We start from the raw sequence: 24,809 nt of genomic DNA, 5'->3' as shown, positions 1-24,809 counted from the left end.
AGCATTTTTGGCTAATGAAAGTGTGTCTTCTAGTTTGTGGTAGTGCAGTATAGTGTAATGTAACGTAGATGTATACCAGATGCACACAAGTCACTAGGAGGGTGATTTGTGAGGTTGGCACAAAATTTGAGAATGACCAAGTCAGGTCGGCTTTGAAAGCCAGGCAGGAGAGTTGATATTTTCTGGGGTAGGTAGTGGATCTGTTATAGGTTCTTTGTGATGATAATGGGGGAGGTAATCTGATAGAATGTGTTTTTAGAAAGCTGGGCCTGATGGACTAGGAAAGGTTGGTTAAAAGGGAGAGTTAAAAAGATGAATTGTTACTAGTTGATGATGATATAAACCAGCTGTTTCTAATCTCATTTTACCCCCAGACACACATGACATACTTTTCCTAGGGCCTCAAACTCCCTGAGGGAGAGAATGGTATGCTAGATGATGTGTACTTTCAGCACTAGTGGTTATTACCCTGTCCTTCAACTCGGGAAAGCACACTACTATGAACGAATGAGAGGGACATTAACATTATCACAGATAATCTTGAATCTGATCTAATTTTGCTAATTTGTGTTGTACGGTAGAAATAACTAAATTTGTTATTGTAAATTTAGTTTTATAACTAAATAATAACGAAATTTGGTGTGCACTTACATGCCAGGTGTTACGTTTTTAAGTAGACTATCTCATTTAATTCATTCAACAACTTTTGCAGTAGATGATCTCATTTCCCTCATTTTATAAATGAAGAAACTGAAGCATTAAATGGATAAGCAGCTTGCCAGAGGTTGCATGCTTATGGATTTGAATGCTGGCAGGCCAGCTGCAGAGCCTGTCGATTTATTCAGGGTTCTTGTTCTGCTAGTCACAGGGTCACATCAGACAGTTGTAGAGCTAATATGGGAACTACGGTGGGTAACCTGAACTCCTGGCTCTTAGAGGACAGCTGGAAACTAACATGAACTTCCTAGAAAGGAAAAAAAAATGTGAATTTTGAAAATAGCCACAAAAATTGGAGCAGATCAGAGGAACAGAAGAGTTAGTTTAACAATAGATCCAAATACATACGAGAACTTAACGGATAACCTAAAATTTGTATGTAATTAAGCTGTTTATCTGTTAGGAAACAACGTTAGACCTCTCCTTCATATTGTGTAACAGAAATTATGGATTAGTTAAAATTAAAAGTAAAAAGACAGTAGAACATTGGGAAAAACCTAGTAACATAGAAACTTAATCTGGAGGAGGTAGGAATTTCTCTTAATAAATGGTAAGAAAACCCAGTAGAAAAACGGCAAAGTCTAAGAACAGGCAATTCACAAAAGAAGAAATCCAGATGGTCAATTCAGCTTCATTAGTAAGCCAGGCGTAAATGCAAATCAAAGCAATAATGAAATCTAGTTTTCCTTCAGTCACATTGGCAGAAGTTTAAATGGTTGAATCATGGACTACTGGCAAGGAGCCTAGAAGCGGGCACATTCGTACATTGCTATAGGAAGATGGTTGTCTGTAACCCTCTGGGAAGATCGTTGTTGATGTGAGTTTTATAGTGCCCGCAAGGGCAGTTTTTGTACTTAGAAACAAATATTAAGACCTCAGTTTTGGTTTAAATAATATTACATTAGTTTTGATAAGAATCCTGTGTTAGTTCTTCCTTAGGCCAAGGATATTATATTGTTACATGTATAAATCTAACAGAGTTTAGCAGTCATTTATATGGGGTCTGTGAACAACCATTTGGTTCCATTTACAACCGAGTTGAATCATCTTCACATTTTAAAGTGATTTATACATTTTATATATTTGATTTCTCTTTAAAGTACTTCAGATGTCTGATCTGACAGTAAAAACTTAAGGACTAATAATAATTCTTAAAAATTTAATAGTTTAAATGTAGAAATATGATAAACCTGAAGTTCTCTAAGTTGTTCAAATATTGTCACAATTCTAAATCAATTGCTTAGTTATAACCTTTGAATTAGTTATAAAATTAGACATTGCAAGTATGTAAAAATACTGAATATGTTCACATTCCTCCTAAAATCCTAAATATTAATACCATGGTTTTCATTTAATTAATCTTTCTGAGGGTTAAAAACTAGGTGTCCACTTCGTGAAGGCTGTTACCAGCCCATTTTAACCGAGGTAGCAGACCCACTAAGGAAGGATGTTACGTGAGGTTACTCACCACCAAAGCCTGGGATGCTGCCTGGCTTTTTTATAGGTGACCTGGGTGTAGGATAGAGTGAATTCAATTGTAGTTGCTGGTCATGTGACTTCATTTACTCTTAAGGAGCCTGACCCTTGACTTCAGGTGATACTTACTGTCTGATTCTTGTGTGCACTCACAGAAATCTACAACAGCTATCCAGGTTGATCGCTAGATTCAATTTTGTGTCTCTATTAACATGTGAAAATACCTTTTCCTCTTGTATCTTTAACTTTCTAAAATTATATAATTCTATTGGATATTTAAGGTGATATCTGGTTGATTTTTAGGTATAACTCATGTTTTCATCTCATTTATAGTCTCTCCTGGTTGTCTGGCATTGTCCATCAAATTTAAAAACTTAGATTCCTGTAATGTACTTTTGTAATCTTACCAACAATGGAGGAATTAATACTGTACATAGATTTTTGTACAAAAAAATTACTTGGAGCATTGGTAATGGTGGCAAATATGCGGAAACAGCCTAACTATGGGGATAGTTCAATAAATTTTAGTGTACTTTATTGATTTACTTGGTTAAATCACACCATGACAGATATATGTATATATAAATATTTTTAAAACAGCCAACGCTTAATATTCATTTATTTATTTGTAACAAATATTTGAATCAGTCACCAAAACAGACAAAAATCCCTTTTCTCATGGAGCTTACATTCTAGTGGAGTGGGAGACAAGACAAGAACAAACAATGGCTCAGTGGTATATCAGACTGTGATGAATGCTGTAAAAAAGAAAAGGAAGGAGTGTCAGGAGTGCTGGGGGTCTCAGGAGTGTGTGTTCAGGAATATTCAGTGGGGTAAGTGTCGCTGAGAAAGTGACATTTGAGCAAAAGACTTGAAGCCGAAAAGCCGTGGGTCACGTGGCTCTGGGGGAACAGCCAGTGCAGGGGACAAGGGGAGGGGAGTGTCTGGTAGAAGCGAGAGTAGAAATCTCAGTGTTCATATAAAGAGGAGCGGAAAAGTGAGGCAGTATAGCTGTAGGGGAAAGTTGGACAGAGGGGACTCTTAATTTGGTGAAATAACACGTGAACAGCACACGTCGAAAGACACGGTACAATAGAGAAGGGAGAGTGGACAGCGAGGGAGGCCTTCCTTGCTGGAGCACGTCGGAGACTAGCACGGAGAGGGCTGGCGGCCTGGCTGGCAGGCTCTGAGCGAGGTGCTGAGGAGGCCCGGCGGCCGCGAGCTGGGCCCCGAGGCAGCAGGGGGAGGCGCGATTGCCAGGCCCGGCAGCCTCAGCGAGGCCGGGTGGCGAGCTCGGCTGGGCTCGGCCGCGGACGGCGAGGGTGGCAGGCGAGGCCTGGCAGGCCCGGAGCGCGGCCTGGTCGGGCGGGCTCTGGTGAGCGCGGCCTGGCGCGCAGGGTCTGCAGGACCCGGCGCGGCCTGGCTGGCAGCGCGTGGCCGGGGCTGGCGGGCGCGGGCGAGCGCGGCCGGGCGGGCCGGGCGCGCAGGGTCGGGAGGACCCGGCGCGGCCTGGGCTGCGGAGCGTGGCCGGGTCTGGCGGGTGCGGGCGAGCGTGGCCTGGCGGGCGCCCTGGCGCGCAGGGTCGGGAGGACCTCCCGGGGCCTGGCCGGTGGCGCGTGGCCGGGTCTGGCGGGTCCGGGTGAGCGTGGCCTGGTCTGGCGGGCCCGGGCGAGCGCGGCCTGGAGGGCCCGGCCTGGAGAGCGCTGTCTGGAGGGCCCAGCGCGTGGTCTGGCGGACCCGGCGCGGTCTTGTGGCCCCGGCCTGGAGACCGCGGTCGGGCGGACCCGCCACGGCCTGGCGGGCTCGGCAAGTGCGGTTTGGTCTGGCGGGCCCAGGTGAGCGCGGCCCGGTCTGGGGGGCCCGGCCTGGAGGCCGCGGTCGGGCGGGTCTGGCGGGCCCGGGGTGCGTGGCCTGGTCTGGAGGACCCGGCCTGGAGAGCGCGGCCTGGAGGACCCGGCGCGGTCTAGTCTGGTGGGGCCTCGCCAGTGCGGTCTGGTCTGGTGGGCCCGGGCGAGCTCGGCCTGGTCTGGCGGACCCGGCCTGGAGAGCGCGGTCTGGATGACCCGGCGCGGCCTGGCGGGCCCTGGTGAGCGCGGCCTGGCGGGCCCGGGGCGCAGGGTCTGAAGGACCCGGCGCGGCCTGGCCTGGAGAGCTCGGCCTGGTCTGGCGGACCCGGCCTGGAGAGCGCCGTCTGGTGGGCCCGGCGCGCGTGGCCTGGTTTGGAGGACCCGGCCTGGAGACCGTGGTCTGGAGGACCTGGCGCGCACGGCCTGGCGCGGTCCGGAGGACCCGGCGCGATCTGGCGGGCCCGGCGAGCTCGGGCTGGTCTGGCGGGCCCAGCGAGCGCGGCCTGGTCTGGCGGACCCGGCCTGGAGAGCGTGGTCTGGAGGACCTGGCGCGCGCGGTCTGGTGGGCCTGGCGCGGTCCGGCGGGCCCAGCGCGCGGTCTGGAGGACCCAGCGCGCGGTCTGGAGGACCCAGCGCGGTCTGGCGGACCCGGCCTGGAGAGCGCGGTCTGGAGGACCCGGCGCGGCCTGGCGGGCCTGGGCGAGCGCGGCCTGGTCTGGCGGGCCCGGCCTGGAGACCGCGGTCTGACGGGCCTGGGGCGCGCAGCCTGGTCTGGAGGACCCGGCCTGGAGAGCGCGGCCTGGAGGACCCGGCGCGGTCTGGTCTGGTGGGGCCCCGCCAGTGCGGTCTGGTCTGGCGGACCCGGCCTGGAGAGCGTGGTCTGGCGGGCCCGGCGCGCGGTCTGGAGGACCCGGCGCGGTCTGGCGGGCCCGGCGAGCGCGGCCCAGCCCATTTGGCGCCGTCCTCGGGAGCTGGCCGTGGGCCTGGCGTGCTGGCCGCCGCCCCGCAGTCCTCGCCCGGCTCTCGTCCGGGGAGGACGGCCAGGCTGGCCGGTTGCCGCGGTTGTCTGCCGCGGTTCACTGCCGCGGTGCACTGCGGCCTCTCTCCGAGTGCCGGGGTCGGCAGTCGGTCCTGGCCGCCAGGTGGAGCGGGCAGAGGAAGAAGGCAAGGTGGACAGGCGGGCGCGATGCCGATGGGGCCTGACGCTGAGGGATGCCGGTGCCCCGCGCCGCGGTGGCAGAGGTCGGCCGGATCCCTCCCGGCCTGAGGCCAGAGCCCTCCTCGTTTTCTTTTCAGGGCGAACCCAGCAGTTATGAGGAGCCCCCAGGAGCTCTGGGCACAGGGCCGGATGGGGCCGCCGTGTGGGGGGACAGGAGGCGTGGGGGGAGGGTCTTTAAGGTGGGGGACCCGCAGCCTGGGAGCGCCCCCTCCTGGCCGCTGCGCGCGCCGCTTCCCACCGGCCTAGCCCGTCCTCCGTGTCTCCCGGAGCGCAGCGCTGTAGGGCGCGTCGAAGCCCCACCCTCTCTCCCGGTCCTAGGCACGCCCACTTTGGGCGGGGCTACGGGCGCTGTCCTCGGTCCCGCAGCCGCCTCAGGGCTTTTGCGCCTATGCAGTCGAAAAAAGATTTTCAAACAGAACCCTGGAGTTTCTGGCAGAGAAGGACGATTCTGGCAGGCCGAATCACGTAGGCAGGCAGGAGAAAGAACCGCTGTACTGTTGTTGGTATGGTGCTGTGGGTCTGAAAGCCATTATCCGCTCTCCATTGGTGTCTTAATTTTTACCCTTTCTACTCTGTCTCTCTTTTAAAGATCTCTGGTGTATTTATCAAATTGGACCAGTTGTAATCCTGAGGTCATGACACGCACTCATCATCAATCTGTGAAGTCACCTCTTTCTGTTTTTTAATTAGTTGTTTTGGATAATGCAACGAACCCCTTCTCTAACAAAATCCAGGACCTTGACAATAACCACTGTCTGTGTGGTCTTCCATCCTCCTGTCTCTCTTCACTGGAGGTAATCATTCGCTCACATCCTGTATTTGTGAGCGAATGATTTTCTTTCTTCTTTCCTCTCTTTTCCCAGAGTCTGTCTGTCTTTCTCTCTTTCTCAAATGTCTGGCTGTATGTGGTGTTTTCAACTTAATAGAAAGTATGTATCACGCTGTGTGTAATGTTTTGGGACTTAAGTGGTAACAATATTATATTGTTGAAAAACAACTATATTATCTTTCACTGTGATTTATTCCTCTGATTCCTACGTAATATTGTAGATCTACCAGAGTTAATTTGTCCACTCTTCTCCTGATGGGCATTTGAGTTGATTCCAAGCTTTTAAGAAATTAATTAATTAGGTTGCGCCGGGTCTTAGTCGCGGCATGCGGGATCTAGTTTCCTGACCAGGGATAGGACCTGGGCCTCCTGTGTTGGGAGCGCAGGGTCTTAACCACTGGACCACCACGGGAGTCCCTGTTTCCAGGTTTTTGCTAGTGTGAAGAACACGAGATGGTCTTTCACATGTTTCTTGTCATGTATACGTCTATGGTTTTCGCTTATGTATTTACCTAAGAGTTGAATAGCTAGGCCGTAGGGTACATGAACGTTCAATGATAGGACACAATGCCATGCCCACTTATGTAGTGGTTGTACCAGTTCACACTTCCACCAGCAACACAGGAGAGCTCTGGAGCTTCTCTTCTCCCACATTTGGTGTTTAATTTTTGTCGATAGAATGGCTGGAATTGGTAAGTCGCATGGTCTTGATCACCAGTGATGTTGAACATCTCTTTATTTATGAAGGTGTTTTTCTCCTGTCTGATCATGTCTTGTCCATTTTATATTGAGTTATCTATTGCATGTGATCAATTTTTTCCCTCTAGAAGCTTTAGAATTTTATCTTTGCCTTTGATATTAGAATCACCATACTGTGACTAGGTGTGGGTTTTTCCTTCTCTCTCCTCTCAGTGTGTTCTCTCTGTCATACGTCGTTCATTTTATTTCCTAGAATTATAAAAAAACTTTTTTTGTTTTTGTGTGTGAGTATATATCTTCTTGATGCTAGTTCTTTGCCAGCTCTTTGTGTCTCCTAGTTTATAACTTGTTCTAAACTTTTTAAGCTATTTTTTAAAAATAGCTTAAATAGTTTTCCTTAAGCTACTTTTTCATGAATATAAACTTTTTAATAAGCCACAGTTATTATTTTTTTTGTAGTTAATGCTTTTGAGTCTTCAGTATTTCCTTACATTACGATCTAAAAGATAACTCCAGCTTTTACTGAGTTAAAATTTGGTTTCTGATGTTTACATCTTTTAATCCATTTAGAGTTGATTTTTGTATACAGTGGTAGGTAGGGATTCAGTTTTTATCCTTTTTCCTGTATGGATTGCCATTTTGTTTCCAGTATCATTTATTGAACAGTCTCTTTGCTCACTGACCTGATACGTTACTTCTATTGTGTATCAAAGTTTGACTCATAGATATGTCTGTGTGCTCTCTGTTCTGGTGTCTTGATCTTTGTTACAGTCTGTTTGTCAGTTTATTTGTTCCTGTGCCAACTACCATCATATTGATATTATGGAGACTTTTTATTGCAATAATATCCCAGGCAGACTGAGAAGTGATCAGTGTACTTGTGGACCATTCTAAAGAATTTTGATTCTATAGCATGTATGATGGGAAGTTATTGAAGAATTTCAGCAGCCAAGCTATATATTCTGATTTATGTTTTTGGTGCAAGATGGATGGGGAAGAGAGGATGGTGAGGAACGAGACAGGAGTTGGAGGCAAGGGGCCCAATTAGGAGGCTGTTGCCAGAATACAGGTGGGAGGTGACAGTGGTTTCAGTAGTTGTAGAGAAGGAGAGAGGTGGACGCATTTGAGGTGCAGGTAGAAGCAATACAACTTTCTGATGTGACAGGTGAGAGGAAGATAGGACTGAGTGCAATGTGTTTGGGGCTGTGTGGGGATGCCATTCCTGAGACGGAGAATTCTGGGGAAGGGGCCGTTTGTAAGCTTTCAAATGAATTATAGTGCCATTTTTTCTTTGCTGATGCTTGGAAATAGCTCTATGGTTATGAATGTTTTATGGCTTGTTCATACTCTTTTCTTTCGAATAGGTGACTCTCATTTGAAGAACGCAACCAGATCTCTCCTGGAATTCAACACCACAATGAGCTGCGGGCAGCAGAGCACAAATCACAGAGTGCAGAGTAGCATCACCTTCTTATGTGGGAAAACCTTGGTGAGTCCACACAGAGGCACTTTATAATCTTTCTTTTAAAAACGTTTGTCCTTGGGGTGTTCTTGCTGTAGCGGGTATTCTAGGACGACCAAGGGAGCAAAATTAAAAACACGAGCAAACAGATAAACAGGAACCCCAGCCTAATTACCGTCACCATTAAGAACCAATAAGTAAACAAATCCTAAGCCTATAGTTACAACGTTTCTGTGAAATTTGACCCACATCCTGTGTAAAACTCCAGTGTAAAGGTTAGGGTGTTTAAACTCAAAGCACTGTTGAATGTTTATGTTGCAGCATAAATTTTTTTTTTTCTTTCTGAAACTTCTCCCAGCATCTTATTTTGATAATTGTCAAGGCAATGTGTTTATTGTTTTAAACATTTGTCGTCATTTACATTAAATGGAACATATTAACATCTGTCTAGAAGAAGCCTTGGCCAGTGGGTAATGGGGTTCCCAACTTTTGGGGTATCACTAGTGTTGAAATGGGACCGAATTGTCGAAAGCGTGATGCTGGTGTTCTCACTATCTGCATATTGTATGTGATTTTTTGATTTTAATCTTTAGTGTTTAGAAAGGGGCTCTCAGCAAATGGTTGCTGGCTTTTAGCAAAAGCAATTTGTGTACAAACCCTGTGAATGTTCTCTAATGAGAGTAAGAATCCAAGTGTTCAGAAAAATCAGGTTGAGTGAAACTTAGGCGGTTACCAGATTGCTTTGAAGTATCATTTTTAGAATTTGGTGCTGTGACTGTTGCATTTTCAGGGCCATACTGTCTTGTCTGGAGAACTTTAAAAATAGAACTTATGTTGTTAATTTTGGACCAGCCTATCAGTTGCACTGCTGCCCATGTTGAAACCTTGGGAAAAAAATCTGTTTGCAGCGGTATGAAATCTGGAGGTCTGAGTTACAGAATAAGCTAGCTTGTTGTTTGAATTTTAACTAAATTGTCTTCAAGAATTCTGTGTTCACCCTGTGAGAACCAGAATTCACAGAACTCTTCAGATTTGCACATGGGCGCCCAGAGGTAAGTCCCCGCCACGTCTCATCAACCAGCCACACTGTGGCTGACCAGTTCGGAGTCCTCGCTGGTCCCCTTCTGCTGGGAGGGGCCGCCCTCAAGTGCAGGGGCGTCTGAGCAAGGCTGGTGTACGAGCTCGGTCAGGTCCAGATGGGCCTCCTCCCGCGGCTTCCAGGAAGCATGAGGTCACATTTTCTGGCTTCGGTTTTGTTGGCTTTTGGTTCAGAGAACATTTGGAGTTTGAGAGTGGGAGGTCAGTGAAGATTACTTCCCATGAGCTTACTGTACTTGCATAGTTGGGGCAGTAGAACAGTTTTGGATCATTTATAGCCAAATTCCAACATGATTTTATGAAGCTTTTGTCTCAGAAGTTTTGGGTTTGGGAACTTCTTGATGACCTTGTTTAACTAAAACAGTTGTGTGTCATTCCCCACCTCCCGCTGCTAGTTTAAGATTTTTCGTTAGCCTTCACTGTTTCTGACTTAAAAAAAAGAACACTTTACAATATGCAGTATGCTAACTTATTTTTCCTTTTTTTTTTTTTTAAAAAAAGGGAACTCCCGAATTTGTAACTGCAACAGACTGTGTGCATTACTTCGAGTGGAGGACAACTGCAGCCTGCAAGAAAGACGTTTTTAAAGCGAATAAAGAGGTAACAAGGGCCCTTCAAGGTTACATGCTTGTGCAATACATCCTGGGACCTTTAGGATTTGAAGTACTGATGCCAACTTTTTGGGGTAGAAATCTTATTGTGGTTTTCAAACTCCATTTGAGCAGAGATACCATGTGATTTAATTGTTCAGTTGTCCTGGGTGGTTCTTACTTCTACGACGGGGCATTTTAAATACACAGGACGGACTGGAAATGGAATGGCTCACTTGCGTAGAGCAGGTTAGCTCTTGGTTTCTGATGCCATGCAACTCAAGAGCCGAGTCCCAAGTCGAGCTTGGGTTTAGGTGCCATGCCACCTACAGATGGCATTTCCTCAGCCTTGGGGTGGCTTCTGGACGCCTTGTGGATCCAGGTCAGGTGTGCCTGGCCCTTCAGTTCTTTGCCAGCTCACCTCAGAGACTAGACGACTGTCATCATTACTTCCCTTCTTTCTCTGGTATCTGGTCAAGTGTTCCTGGTGGTTGATGAAGCACCCTCTTCCCTAGCCTAGAGCCTCTGACTTCCCCTGGTGCTGGAGGGGGCAGAAGACAGTTTCCTCTGCCGCTTCCCCACTCCCACCAGCCCGGGTCTTAAAGGTGACTTCCTGTGTTCACCCAGACAACAGTCTTCATGGGTTGAGTTTTCTCACTTTTCTCCGTTAGTTTTCTGTTCTGAAGAAGGGTTGAGTTCAAAGACTCTCAGGAACTAGGAACTGACAGATGGGAGTCATCAGTCATTTCTGCTGATGACCTAATGTGTTGTCATTTAAGAAGGGCAAAAAGAGATGTTTGTTCTTAAAAAATAAAACTGAATTTAGGAATTCGCAGGGGGAGGGGGAGGGAGCGGGAGATTAAAAAACAAAAACAAATTTAGTTATGAATAGTAAGTTATCACCGACTCTTCAGCTGTGGCAATCTACAAAAGAAAAGGCAGTCGGAATGCTGCCTCCATGGGTGTAAGGAATGTTCAATGGGAGGAAATTTCAAAGTGTGGGAAGAAGTAAGGCCTAATGAAATGACACCGATATTTAGTAGGAGATGGTGTCAAATTTAAACTTTGCATTTTGAAACTTAGCTTCAACTATTTGCCAATGTACAGTTAACGGCAGGAAAAGCATCTCTGAACCGCAGTGCCAGACACCACCTGCTCTCCTGTGAGACCCCAGGCCTTCCAGGCCCCATGGAGGCTCCTTCTCTTGGGCCCTGGTTCTCCAGCTGACAGTTATTACACCCATTTTTCCTGTTTTAACCGAGCGTCCTTTTTCCTTGCTTTGCTGAACTGACAGTTGTTTCCCACCACCTAGGGAATAATTGCTTCCCCAAAGAAATAAAGAAATAGTGACTTGTTTTTGATTTTCTTTGTGCTATAGGTCAGAAGTCACAAACTACATCCTGTGTTTGTACAGCCTCAGAACTAAGAATGGTTTTTACATTTTTATAGGATTGTAAAAAAAAAGCAGAGAAGAATACACAGCAGAGACCTACGTCACTCACAAAGCCTAACATGTTTACAGAACAAGTGTGCTGACCCCTGTTCTAAGTCGTTTTGGGGGGTGGGAACGGGAAGATACAGTCTGTGTTTTTCTCAGAAGTGACGTTTAGCTGATCCAAAGATGCAGGAGGAGTGCTGGTATGTTCCCAGTGATCAGTTCTTTGGGCCTGGTTGGCAGCCGGGCTTTATTCGTGGAGTTTTCATTTATCGAGGGCATGTTGTGGGCTAAGCATTAGGAATTTCCTTACATTTTGAAAGGGTTGTTGCATTCATGGAACTCATAGACCGAAGGTATGGAGGGCATCGCTCTGCCTTAGGTGTAGCTAGATTAGACGGGAAGAACCAGAGAGCATGATGGCTGCAAAAGCAACGCTGTCACCGCCGGCGGATCACTGTGAAGCATAGTCCCTTTTCTCTGTCTTCAGTAGGATTTGATTAGACCTTACAGGCTATGATAGAACTTCAAAAATTACATGAAATGTCGAAACACTCATCATTCCTTAAAAAAAAAACCCTAGATTCCATACCTTATTGATAGCTCCTCATTTCTTCTGTTGGTTTGGCTTTGTCAGATTTAGAATGGTGTGATGAGCAAAGAACACGGTGGTTCCAAAAAGTGCCTTTTAAACCCACCGGTGTAGTGCTTGTTCAGTGGATTCTGGTGGGGTCGTTTTAGATCGTAATTTCCGTAAAAGCTCGTGGACACACATCCCCTACCATCCTACTCTTGGGACACGCAGAGAATGCAGAACTGGCAAGCTAGTGGTCTTACCGGAGTTACATAAATACGGTTAACGTACATCCGTACACCGTTAACAAGGGTGACTCAGTGCGCGGTGTGGGGAGCTGGCACCAGCCTCCTTCCCCGGCCGCTGCATTCCTGCGCTGATGAATGTCTCCATTGCTCTGCTCGGGGGAGCAGGAAGTGGGAGGACTTTCCCCAGGAGCCTTGCTTGTTTTTCCGATGCTCCCTCCAGTTCTGGGGGGCGCTGCACTGGGCGTGTCTCCTGTTCCTTCCTGGAGTCGGGAGACAGCCAGAAGTTGCTCACGGCCTTGAGCCGGGTGTCCGCAGCAGGCGTGGCTCACTGGAAGCCTTCAAGCCTTTCGGTGACATCGAGCTAGTTTCAGGAGTGTGGCCCCATCTTCCCTCCTGCTGTGTGCCGTCCCGCTCCCTCGTCTTTATTTTGTAGCTGGAGAGTTGCTGCTTTGTCTCCTTTCTTGAATTGCTGCCCCGTTGGGTTGAGTTCATGTCTCTGTGTTATCCTGCTGGGGGTTGACAAGCTCTAGATTTGCAGGATTATGGACGCGGGTTACTTTTACAGCCGCCTCCTCCGGGTCTGCAGTCCTCCCTTTCTTGCACTTCCGTTGCCTTTCTGCAGGACGTAGTGCCAGGCGTGGTTCTGGCCTCCTGACCTCGCCTGCTCTGTGCCCATGCTCGCCCTCCTTGGTTGGCGTCAGCGTTGTAGGCAACGGGAGACTTTGCTTTAAGGGTTTGGTTGAAGTGAGTTTAGGTGCCCCCCTGAGGCTCCGACGGGGTGCAAGTCCTTGGGTTCCATCCGTTTGCTCTCCGCGAAATCTCTGCAAACAGGACAGGGGAAGAGGGTTAGTGGGTCAGCGCATTCCTGCGGGTTTGATAGCATCTTTCTGAGAAACATTTAAAAGCTAAACATTAACTTTTGTAAACGGACCTGCCTGTGAATAGCTTCAGTTTTCTAAAAGCCAATTTAAGGAAAATTATCCATAGGAAGTGATGAAACAAAGTATCTTGAAATGATTGCAGCGAACATGAGTTTTTAGAATACTCCTTGGCCGAGGAGATTAAAATGATACGGGGATGTTTCACGTGAAGACTGGGCGACCCGGGCCTCTACTTGGGGGTACATCTCTGGGCTGGGACGCCTTGCCTTCCGAATTTGGTGCAACTTCGAAAGCACAGGGTCTTGCCACCTGTAAGGGGTTCCTTGACATTCTTCCTACACCCCTTTTTCTCCCGCTAGCGTTATTGAGGTATAATTGACAAATAAAACTGCATATACTTAAAGTGTATAACGTGATTTGATATACTCCTTGACTTAAAAAAAAAATAAAAGATCATTCGTTCATAGAGATTAGAGAGTGCTCATAAGTTAGAATCCAGCTAGAGGCCCAGAGGAGGAACTGTTCTTCATGTTAGTGAGCAGGTGTTCAACGGACCCCTGTTAGCTTCTGGGTACTGTCCTAAGCCTTGCTTAGGGCTACAGCAGTGACAAAGGCCCTGTCCTCGGGGAGCTTCCACTCAGGTTAGCAGGTGGAGGTACCCGGTGATAGACACCAGTGCTCTGAAGAAGAGAGCTGGCGATGTCAGAAACGGCCCCACTATGCAGGTGGCCCTTCACCTGAGGCCGGGGCGCAGTGAGAGAGCAGTGGGGCTCTAAGGGAATCATCCCAGGTAGAGGCAGCATCACTTCCACGGGGCTGATCTGTACCCAGAAGCCAGCGTGGCTGCGTGGAGGGTCCCCGAGGTTGGAGACCGTGGAGGAGCTGAGATTTCACCCTCAGTGTGATGGGAGGCCGCTGGTGGATTTTGAGCAGGGAGTGATGTGACCCAATGGAATTTTAAAAGGATTGATCTGGTGCTTGTGGAGACATTGGCTGGGGGAAGGGGACACGGAAGCTGGAACCAGGGGTCCCGTTAAAAGAGACTGTTGCAGGCGAGAGGTGATGGCAGCTTGGACACGGGTGGTAACGGAGGAGCTGATCCAGGGTTGGGTTTGAAGCGCTGAGAGGACTTGCCGATGGTTTGGATGTGGAACGTGCGGGTTCTCCATGGCCTTCATGGTTTGGCCCTGAGCAACGGGCTGAATGATTGTGTGTTACTGAGGTGGGGAATGCTGGGATGAGAGCAGGTTTTGAGGGGAAAAAAGGCCTATTTTAAGTATGTTAAAGTTCAGATGCTTTTGTGTATCTAAGTGACAACGGTAAATAACAGCAGGTGACACTTACATTGACTCACCAGCACTTGCACCAAGAGCATTACGTGTATTAACTCGTTCAGTCTTTACAGCAACCCTGTGAAGTATCGATAGTTACTGTTATTATTCCCACTTGACACATGGGGAAACCGAGGCACAGAGGCTCGATTGGCTCGTGGTCATACTAAGTGTCAGCCCCGGAGTTTGGACCCAGGCGTTCTGTCTGCAGAGTCTGCTCACGAACACATTTTTTGTGCTGGCGTTGGCTGTGAAGTCTGGGCTTGCGGGGAGAGGTCACGGCTAGAAACATACACTTGGGAGCCAGTGGCGGGTACCTAATGCGTCGTGCACGAGGTCACCAGGGGAATGAGCGGCCGAGAAGTCAGCCGTGGGACACCTCTGCACTTAGGGTCCGGTCCGTTCAAAGGAAGTTGAGGCACATTCCCAGCAGGCTGAGAAAGCAGGCTGTGGGCAGAGGGACCCCAGGAGCCCCTGGAGGCCAGGCAGCCAAGTGAAGAAAGAGTTTCGTGCAGGGGAAGGCCATTGGCGTGAGGCCGGGGGGGAAGGCCGAGAGTGGTAGTGAGGTCAGAGTGGGTAGTGGCTGCGTCCAGCAGAGGGTGACGGAGAGGGAGAGAGGACAGTGAGGGTGGGCAGGCGGGAACGTCTGCGCTGGTTGCAGGGCTGCGGCGTGGTGGCCGTGGGGGTGTAGGGACAGGGGATGACGTGCGTGAGAGGCGGCAGCAGGACAGCACGCCAAGGGGGGACGGGAATGGAGCGGCTGGGAGGGAACAGGTGGGCAGAAGCAACCGGAGCCCTGTCGGCCTTGGCTTTGCTGTCATCGGGGAACCTCACGGCGTGGAGACTGGTGTCCCATGATGTGGGGCATAGGCCTTGCTGAGCCCCCAGCCCCCAGCCCCCAGGAAGGTGTGTGTCAAAGACTCGTGTTCTCTCCTGTCTCTCCTAGGTGCCGTGCTACGTGTTTGACAAAGAGCTCAAGAAGCATGATTTAAACCCACTGATCAAGATCAGCGGTGCTTATTTGGTGGACGACTCTGACCTGGACACTTCTCTGTTCATCAACGTTTGCAGAGACATAGGTCTGAGTCCGGGGGCGTTGTGGGTGGGGATGGTGAAGGATTTCTCTGGAGGCTTCAGTATCTTTGCCCTTGCACCGTACTCCTTTGTGGATAACGCTGTCGCTGATTGGGCCCTCTAAGAAAGCTTGTCCCCAAAGATGCTCTCTGCACAACCCCTCCCCTTTGCCCCCAGGAAATTCTGATGCCATCGCAAAGTCCATTCTGACCATTGGCCATGCCAACATGTTCTGTCTGCCAGATGCTTTGGGTTTCAGGATTCTCAAGTAAACCTTCCTTTTCACGATGAGGGGAGAATTGGCTGATTTGGGTACTGGGGGTGCTGAGAGCTGCCGGGGCAGAGGAGACATGGAAACCCTGCCCTCGATGAGTGCTATAAGACTTGAACTAGGCAGAGCCCAGGCTGGGTGATATTTACCCATCCACGGCAGAACTATTTTAGGGCCCCTGTTACGTTGTGGCCTCTAATTTAGGCGCTGAGCTGCAGCACTGAGCACGTGGAGGTTCCTGCACTCTTGGAGAAGATGCACAGTAAACCCCCTGTAACGTGTAAGGTGGCAGGTGACGATAAAAGTAACGCAGCCTAAAGAGAAACACAGCTGTAGTCATTGTGGTATTGCTGCCGGCAGGCTGTACTGTCTGGCTGTTATCCCAGGCACATCTAGTTTGTTCTTTTCTTTACTCCTCCCCCGGACTGGTGAGGTAGCGCCCTGACAATTGGATCCGTCTGCAGTTTGACCAAAGTTATAGAGACAGAAAGGAGTGGATCTAAGATTCGAACCCAGAACTGTCCATAGGTTGTTTCCATGAATCTACTCATCTTTCCACCAATCCACTCCATGGAGACCCTGCCTTTTCTTGTCTGTAGGTGATTCTAAGGTTCCCGTAGCTCTAGGAGAAGGGCTGTGTCCCTTAACTACCAGTAACACCTTAGTCCCTGTTTATCGGCACCTCTTATGTACCAGGTACAGAGTGAGCATCTTACATTGTCTCGCCCTCACTTCCCGGCTGCCCTGCAGGGCAGGAAAGCTGTTCCCATTTTCCACTTTCAGATTGGTCATTGGCTTGCCCAGGGTCTCGGGATGGGATGGGATCCTACTCATCTGGGTTTCCAGACCTCTGCTACCTTATATCACTTATGGAGACTTAAAAAAATTTGATAATTTTTTCAAGGGACCCTGGACCTAAGGTTAAGTGTGATTGCTACACTTGACACATTCTCTGATTCAATGTCACACATTTTACAGAGGTGCTACGGGCCACGAGTCTGGAGGTGCGTTCCTGTCCCACCGGCACTGCCGCCTGCCTGGTGAGAGGGGACCGGGCATTCGACGTCGGCCGGCCCAAGGAGGGACTGAAGCTCATGAGCGATGACAGGTCGGTCTGCTGGTGGCATGTGTAATCTTCAGCAAGAGCCTGGCTTTTCAGGGAGTTGCAAGAATATCCCTTTTCAGCAGGGCTTGCAGAGTTACTACTTCGCATAGGCTTGTAAAGTTAGCGGTCGTTGCTTGAGTCACGTAGGCTTGGTGACTTAGGCAGGAAAATGTGTATCAGGATCCAGCCCGTGTCCTCACGGGTATCCACTTCATGAAGTCACGCCTACCTTAAGGTGTGTTTGGGTATCTCCCTTGCTTTGTCACCTGTGACGTTGGTTTTACGTCCGTGGTTTTATCTGTTCTTTAAAAAACACCGTCCTGGAGGCGAGTGACAGGAGGGCCGCTTTGCCACCGCCCTTCTGGGTGCAGAGTTTGCTTCCCGACTGGGACGAGGGGGCGCTCCTTAGTTCCCGGTGGGGATGTTTCATTTCTCCTGATAAGCTGTGTTGTTTACACACGTTTCTCATGCGTTTGTACCTCTCTCGGTGGGGAGAGGTTTTTCTCCAGTGTGTCACACGTGGCCACATCCTGAACTTGGATCGAGGATTTTGATTTTCTCCCTGTTCCAGGAGCCTTTGGTAAACGCCTCGCTGCACCTGCTCTAGTCTGGAACTAGTGGTGTGTCACCGTGTGCAGTAGATCACACTTCTGTCCCCAGGGAGAGCTGGGGCATAACCTACATTTAAAAACGTCTGGGAGGTTCCTGTACGTGCGTCTGAGTTCGTTTGCCAGAGCGGCCACGGCGGTGCCGCAGACTGTGCAGCTCCAGCAGCAGAAGTTTGTTTCCTCTCGGTTCCGGAGGCCGAGCTGTCAGCGGGTCCTTCTGAGACCTTTCCTCTCGGCTCGTAGACAGCCACCTCCTGCGTCCCCTCACAGCCTCTCCTCTGTGTGTCTGTGTCCTGATCTCCTCTCCTTATAAGGACACCCATACTGTCTGATTAGGGCCCACAGCAGCGAACTCAACTTAATCACCTCTTCCAAGGCCCTGTTTCCAAATACGGTCACATCCTGAGGTCCTGGGGGTTAGGGCTTCAACATACGAAGTTTGCGGGGACACAGTTCAGCCTGTCGCACCGTCCTAAGTGATAAATGGGTGTCTTTCCCTACTGGGAGGGCTAGAGACGAATTCGGAAAGCGTGGGCGTCGAGCGAAAGCCTGAGCGTGTATTCAGAGGAAAGGAAGGTCATCTGTTTTCGGTGGTCCTGTGGCCGGTGCACCGGGAACTGTGGCCACAACCCGCAGCTAGGCCAGCACCCCCATGGGCGGTTCCAGGCTCTGCCTGGCCGCGGGAGGCCGTGTTGCCAGCACGCTGGGCTGTCTTCAGGCTTAAAGAAAAAAGATCTTCCGCTTGCACGGAGAAGTGGTTGTTTAGAGAAGAAGTGGTTGTGTAGCCTTGCGGCTGAAATGCAATTGGCCGGCCGGGCGGTGTTTGTTTTGTTTTGTTAGATTGTTTATAATCTTTTTTGTTGTACTCAAACAGCTTTTCTTAGTATTTAAGTTTATATGTTGGTTGTTCTACTTATTTTTTTAAAGCACTCATTGAAGTTTACTTAAAAAAAATTTTTTTTTCCCCAAACGGAAATAAATTTAACTGACTTCGTACTGTGGCTTCTTTCACAGTGTAAGCTTCTGTTCTCCCTTTCTGCACGCACGGGGAAAGGGAGAACAGAAGCTTGAGCTGACGGCTCAGGGCAGCAGACTACTTGGAATGTAATTTGTACTTTCGTAACCCTAACCCTCTTTTCTCGACGTGTATCCTCCAGGCTTGTCCTGAGTTATGTGAAAGAAGGGGCAGTTCACCCAGACTTCTGTGAGGGTCACAGCCCGGCAGTGACTATCACGTTTGTCTGCCCGTCAGAGCGCAGAGAGGTGAGTGGCTTGTCTGAGAGGACGCCCCAGTGGCGTGAGCACAAGTCAGGGTGGGGCTGGTGCAGGACAGATGCCTCCGTGGAGGCGGCAGCCACGCTTCCCAGGACTGACTCGGACGCACGTGCTCGGCTTGCTGTTTGCTGTTTCTCAGCGACCCGGGGGGTGTCTGTGCTAAGAGAACGGTGTTTTGTTCAAGGGTCGAGTGCGGTATTAAGTGGTTCATAGACAGATTTTAAAAAATTGTAGAGCGATGCTGGTTGGAATGAATATTTGAAAAGACCGTACATATCATCCTTAAACCTGTGATTTCACGTCTGTTAGTGCTTCGGATGAGGCACAGTAAAAATAGCTAATTGGTTTATAGAAACATGGTGAGAAGGGAGTAGTACAGATGGTGTGTAGACCTGGCAGAAATGGCTCGGGCCAGCGGCTGAGGTTCCGGGGGTGGGTACCAGTGTAGGAGAATTAGAGCCAGAAGGGGGGAGGTTCCTGCCAACTCAGAGTGGAGCGTGTCACCCCGTCGCCTACCCGCCTCCGCCCTGCCCCCCCACACTCTCCCGGGCAGTTGACCACCCTGTCCTCTGGCTGTTTACTCAGTTCGAGTGCGGTTGTAAACTCCTTGAGGGTAGGGCCTGCGTCTGGGGTGTCCTTGGGCCCCGTGCCCAGTGGTGTCTCACCGGTCCACTGCTGCTTAAGTGTCTTTGCAGATGCCGTGCAGATGAGGGGAGACATCCCCAGGGAGGAAGGAAGGGTAGGGCTTTCCTCCAATTTATTTCTGCCTTCTCCTTGTAGAATGAAGTAGGAGGAACTGAATTCTTTTGCCAAAGAATGTCCTCCCCTCCCCCCAAACAAACGTGGAATTTGCTCTGGTTTCTGGCTGTGTGTGTGTGTGTGTGTGTGTGTGTGTGTGTGTGTAGGGGGGCGTGTATGGAGACAGAAGTGCAGTCCAGCCAGCTTTCCATTCGTTGTCCCCAGACTTCTACGGTCGCGTGATGTCCGCTCAGCGGAGACCTGACTGACCAGTAATCAGCGTTAGTCCTGAACGTGATATTGAGGACTGTTTATTTATACTATCCATCCTACAGATGTGAATCAAAATCTTTTGAGCCTGATGAGATGTTCTAAGCTGGCAGTGGTTTCAGTGTTTCCCTTTCTTACTTGTGCTGCATTCAGTGAGAAATCATTTCACAACAGAGTTCCCCTCTGTTCTCCATGGGATGTGAGGCCATTGGGCTGGTGGGCTATCAGTGGAGCTGAGGGTTCTGTTTCCAGCCTGACTGTTCCCTGGGTAGAACTTGGGTGACGTGGGCTTGGACCCCTTAATACTTGAAGGTTTACTGAAGAATTTCCACTGGCTCATTGAATGCTTCTAGGAGCCGGAACTTGAGTAAACATTCACCTTGCCACACAGATCTTTTTAAAAGAGTTTTATTGAATTTATGTACTATAAAAATACACCTGTTTTAAGTACAATTTAACGGTTAGTAGTGTACTAACAAAATCGCACAGTCAGCGCCACGGTCTGTGTTAGAACTTTTCCATTACCCCAGAGAAGCCTGCTGCCCAGTTGCCATCACTCCCCTGCTCCCCCAGCCCCGGCAGCTGGGGACCACCTTTCTGTCTCGCCTTTCCTGACATCCCACACAAGTGGAGTCGCACAGCACGTGGTGTCCAGCTTCTCTCACTCAGCACTTGGTCCACATCGCTGTATGTATGTCTGACTGCTCTGAGCCAAGGGCTTAATGCGTAGATTCTGAGTCAGTAGCCGGGGCTGGACTGCAGCTCCGCACCTCACTAATCATGTGACGGGAAACCCGGCACTTAGTCCCGTGCCTGGCATGTAGCAGGTGCTTAGTAGACGCTTGCAGAGTGAGGGGCCTGGAATCAGCACAGCTACTCCTGATGCTAAGGCCAGGGAGACGTTTCTCCCAGGGAAGGTTAGAAAGATTACACCGCCCCCCGGTGAACAGTGACTTCGTGGCATCCTTCCCAGAAGCCGGGTGTGTGGTGGGCGATACCCTGGCTTCACCCAGGGGCAGGAACAGATGTGAATACAGGTGAAGTGTGCCCTAGAGCCATGGACGTTCCCGTGGAAAGGGGTTAGGGACCATCTCCCCAGATGCATGCAGGCTCAGTGATGTCCACCCAGCGGGCAGGGGCGGGGGGGTCCATCTGGCACAGGCTCAGCGGCACCTGTGATTGAAAGGAGTGCACGGACCACAGGCCCTTCACACGTCATGACTGCTTGCCAGGGGCGTGGTGGGTGGGTGATACCGCGTTCAGGGCGGGCTCACAGGCTGACGCTTGCGCGTGACTCTGGAAGGGACTGGAAGGGTTTCAAGGAAATGCAGTCGTTGTAAGGCAGACAAAAGAACAGAAAAATGTCAAACCCCAGTAACATACCTTTGGCTTTTCAGCAGCACAGAAACATCTGCATTTAAGCTTCATGAAAAGAATTAATTTGATTCCTTTCACCCCGTCCATGATAGGGCACCCTTCCCAAGCTCACGGCGAAATCCCACTGCCGCTTTGAAATCGAGTGGATCACTGAGTACGCCTGCCACAGGGATTACCTGGAAAGTGGGAACTGCTCTCTGAGCAGCGAGCAGCACGACGTCGCCATTGACCTCCAGCCGCTCAGCCAGCTCGGAGGTGAGTGGGTGCCTGGGGGCCGGGAAGTGGGAGAGGAAATGAGAGCCCAGGGGCCGAGCTCCCCCTGCCCTGGGGTGGGCGTTTCGAGTTTGATGCTGTCACTTTGCCACCCACACCTGTGTGCGTAACAGAGCCTCTTCTTGTTTATTCCCTTTTCCTTAGCTTCAAACTCCTCGTACTATACCGCAGAGGGGGAGGAATATGTTTTTTATTTGAATGTCTGTGGAGGAACTGAAGCACACATCTGTGACAAGAAGGATGCTGCAGTTTGCCAAGTGAAGAAGTCAGATTCCACTCAAGTCAAAGTGGCAGGGAAGCTCCAGGGCCAAACCCTTCGGTACGTACGGCCTCCACGTAACTTCCGGTGCATCGCGCGTGTTCCTGTGGAACGTAACATACTCCCCCGCCTTCCTCCTCCTTCCACCTTCCGCAGAGCACAGGGAAATCAGTTAAGCTGGCATGATTTTCCTGCATGAGTCAGGCAGGTGCCGTTTGTCCCTGACCAGTGGATGCTTTTCCTGGCTTTACAGTAAGAATGCTTCTGTTAATGTGGTTCGCTTTATAATCTGTTGTTTGCAGGGAACCGTACTGTAGGAAAGCTATTTCATTAGTTGATATGGCTTTTGTATGTTACAATTTACGTTTCCGAGGAGTTTTGATTTTTCTCTGGTGGTTTGAGAATCTGAAACACCATTGGCATCACACGCAAGCATTGAACAACTAGGAAAACGCATTCATCACAAATCTCGTGACCCTTACCTCGGTAGCTACCTTCACAAAAGCTTTATCAGAATGTAGTTTCTCTGACCTGAGGGACCAGGATCCCTCAGGTCAGACTTCATGGCAGCTGCTGGAAAAGCTGTGTCTTCTTGGGCTTTACTTATCTTGTACCAAATCCGAAAATGAGAGCAGAAGAGGCCTCATGGTCCTAGCAAAACCTTCAGTGCCTTTTCCCAGCCAGTTATTACTTTGAAGTAAGAGGACGAGAAGCCCGTCCATTTGGAACTCATCTCCTGTAGACGGTTCTTCCCCAGCCTGCGAGAGGGCTCGCTGTTTTGTGTCACTGCTGCTCTGTGGATGGTATGCGAAGGCTCACTGTAGAAATGTTTAAGGATTCAAGTTTCTTTCTTGGTTCTACCAAACACGTGCGTGTGTGTATTGCAAAAACCTAGGTACTCAGACGGAGACCTCACCTTGGTATATTTCGGGGGCGACACGTGCAGCTCCGGCTTCCAGCGGATGAGCGTCATCAACTTCGCGTGCAATCAGACGGCGGGTGAGTGCGCCCTGGGTCAGCCGCGTCCCTGCGCGGGTGGGCGGGCTCCGTGGAAACGTGGAGCGCTGAGTGGGGTGCTCAGACGTCCTCCTGCGGACGTGGCCCCTTTGAGGCCCCCTCTGTCGTAGCGGGTAGGAGTACCCCACCCCGCCCTGCCGACGCCTGACACACACGTCTCGTTTCCGTTTTCTGTTTGTGTGGGGACTGGGCCCAGCGTCAGGCTCGCTGGGAAAGCCTCTCTGTCCTGAATGCTGGCTCTCCCGGAGTGCGCTCAAAGCCGGCAGTCTGGGTTTACTCAACCACCTTCTGATGGCTTGTCACTAAACAACTCTTTTTTTAGGAACTGAATTTCTAGGTGACCCTTTTTGCAAATGGTGGCCCTGCTGTAGAGGTGGGATTTGGGGATCTCGAGAGACCCCAGGGCAACTTTAAGTGGAATGTTTGGTTTTTCTGAGTGACTCGGAGAAGCTACCTTGACGTCACAGTGGCACTGGCATTTCACAGAGCCGCACTGCCGTCCGTATCTCAGAGATTTTGAACACAGTTTGCATCTCTTGAGAGGTGATGGGATTCCACCATCTTGAGAGAGCCGTCCAATCAGTGGACCCCCAAGCCGTGACCCCAGGTGCCCCGCAAGCCGGCTGAGCCCCTGCACAGAGCTCCGGTCTGGGAGCCGCCTGGGCCTGGCCCCGTCCGCACAGCCGGCACAGTCTCGCACGGCCGCCCCACCCCTGAGGGTCTCCTGGCCCCTCACTGTTTGTTTTGTGTGTTTCTATGGTAGAGCTCTTAACCATGTGGTCACGGGGCAGGTTCTTTCGTGACTCACTGCGGGGCCTGGGGGAGGCAGCTGTGCGTGACGGGAGCCGTGCTCCAGAAGCAGGTCTGGTGGTAGAGGCAGGCAGGAGGGGTGGTGACCACCGCCGAGCGCTGGTAACCCGCCCGGAGAGTCGGCAGAGAATCACCTGGGCTGAAGCAGGAGGGAGACCTCACAGCAGGACACCCCTTGACTCCTGGCGCCGCTGGCCATCGTCACCGTTGTTCTCAGCCCACTGTCGCCTGTCAGCCCCCTACCCCTGCCACGTGCGCTCTGAGCTTACGTTGGAGGCATGTTCTCAGTTAATGCGTTGAACACGTTATATTAGTACCTGTTTGCTCAGACCCTGCGAAGCCTAGGGATGCCGTGATGGCTGAGAGCTCCCCGGGCATTTACACACCAGCAGCAGAGAGAGAGATGAGGACGGTGATGACGTAGTGCAGGGGACGCGGGCAGGCTGCGGGTGCCTGGCAAGGTCTGTCACCTGGACCTTTATCCAGAGGGAGGCCCTGAGGTCAGGGGTCTGGGGTCTGGCTGCCCCCGAGGACCGAGGCAGTTAAGAGGAGGTGCTGGGTGAGGGAGCCCTGCAGGACAGTTAGGGGCAAGCTGGGCGCAGAAGCCGGGCCATGGGGGCTGGTCTTTGTGGCAGGAGGAACAAACAGCTCATGCAGAGGCGGGAATTTGGGTAGCCGTGAGCAGGTCAGAGCTGGGTGTCCAAGCCATGGCTAAAGAAGGGGGTGGAGCAACGTTGTGAAAAGCTTGTGTGTCCTGCAGAGGAGCTGGCGTGAAGGGACTAAGCAGGGGTGGCCATGCATCTGGCTTGGACGTGGCCTTTGGATCCATCTCCCTTTGGTCTGAATGCCCGCCCTGCCTTCCCCAGATTCTCCATCTTTCTTCCGTCATCCTCACCTCTTCCAGGCTCGTAGGAGACCCTCTCCGAAGTCCACCCCTTCTACTCTGTGTCCAGGCCCTTGGGAAACGCAGCCTCCTTCGTATCCCAAGTCCCCAGACCCTCAGGCACTCGGGCTGCCCGGGTCTCCCAGACTCCTCTGCTGCTGGGCTGCTCTGCGGTGGGCAACTTGTGTGGGCCGAGGCTCCCTCTGTCCTGTCGCTACCTCCTTTGGCCCTGTTCTGCCCGCACTTTTTATAAATGATTTGGCCGCGATCTTTGGGAATGCGCTGATCTCATTTGGGCATGTTGGGAGGATGGAATAATGATCCAGAAAGATCCCAGCAGACGAGGAGGATGTTGAGAAGGGCCCGTGGTCAGGGGCTCCCAGGGAAGAGGGATGGACATCCAGGAGTCGTGCCAGGAAGCTAGAGCCCAAGGGGGCTGAGGC

General features: G+C 50.7%; 1 protein-coding gene across 1 annotated transcript in view; it reads left to right on the top strand.

Moving 5' to 3' along the window:
- The window catches only part of IGF2R (insulin like growth factor 2 receptor), a 109,443-nt gene that overhangs the window by 21,966 nt on the left and 62,668 nt on the right, over positions 1-24,809 (top strand). The window contains exons 3-10 of the mRNA XM_060168376.1: positions 8,152-8,276; positions 9,849-9,947; positions 15,353-15,485; positions 16,730-16,859; positions 18,622-18,727; positions 21,217-21,379; positions 21,542-21,716; positions 22,552-22,655. Of these exons, the coding sequence (XP_060024359.1) occupies positions 8,152-8,276; positions 9,849-9,947; positions 15,353-15,485; positions 16,730-16,859; positions 18,622-18,727; positions 21,217-21,379; positions 21,542-21,716; positions 22,552-22,655 (1,035 nt within the window). The remainder of the gene's footprint in view (positions 1-8,151; positions 8,277-9,848; positions 9,948-15,352; positions 15,486-16,729; positions 16,860-18,621; positions 18,728-21,216; positions 21,380-21,541; positions 21,717-22,551; positions 22,656-24,809) is intronic.

This window comes from Lagenorhynchus albirostris, chromosome 12 (genome assembly GCF_949774975.1).
Source record: "Lagenorhynchus albirostris chromosome 12, mLagAlb1.1, whole genome shotgun sequence".
NCBI classification, from domain to species: Eukaryota; Metazoa; Chordata; class Mammalia; order Artiodactyla; family Delphinidae; genus Lagenorhynchus; species Lagenorhynchus albirostris.
This window is presented reverse-complemented; position numbering and strand designations above follow the sequence as displayed.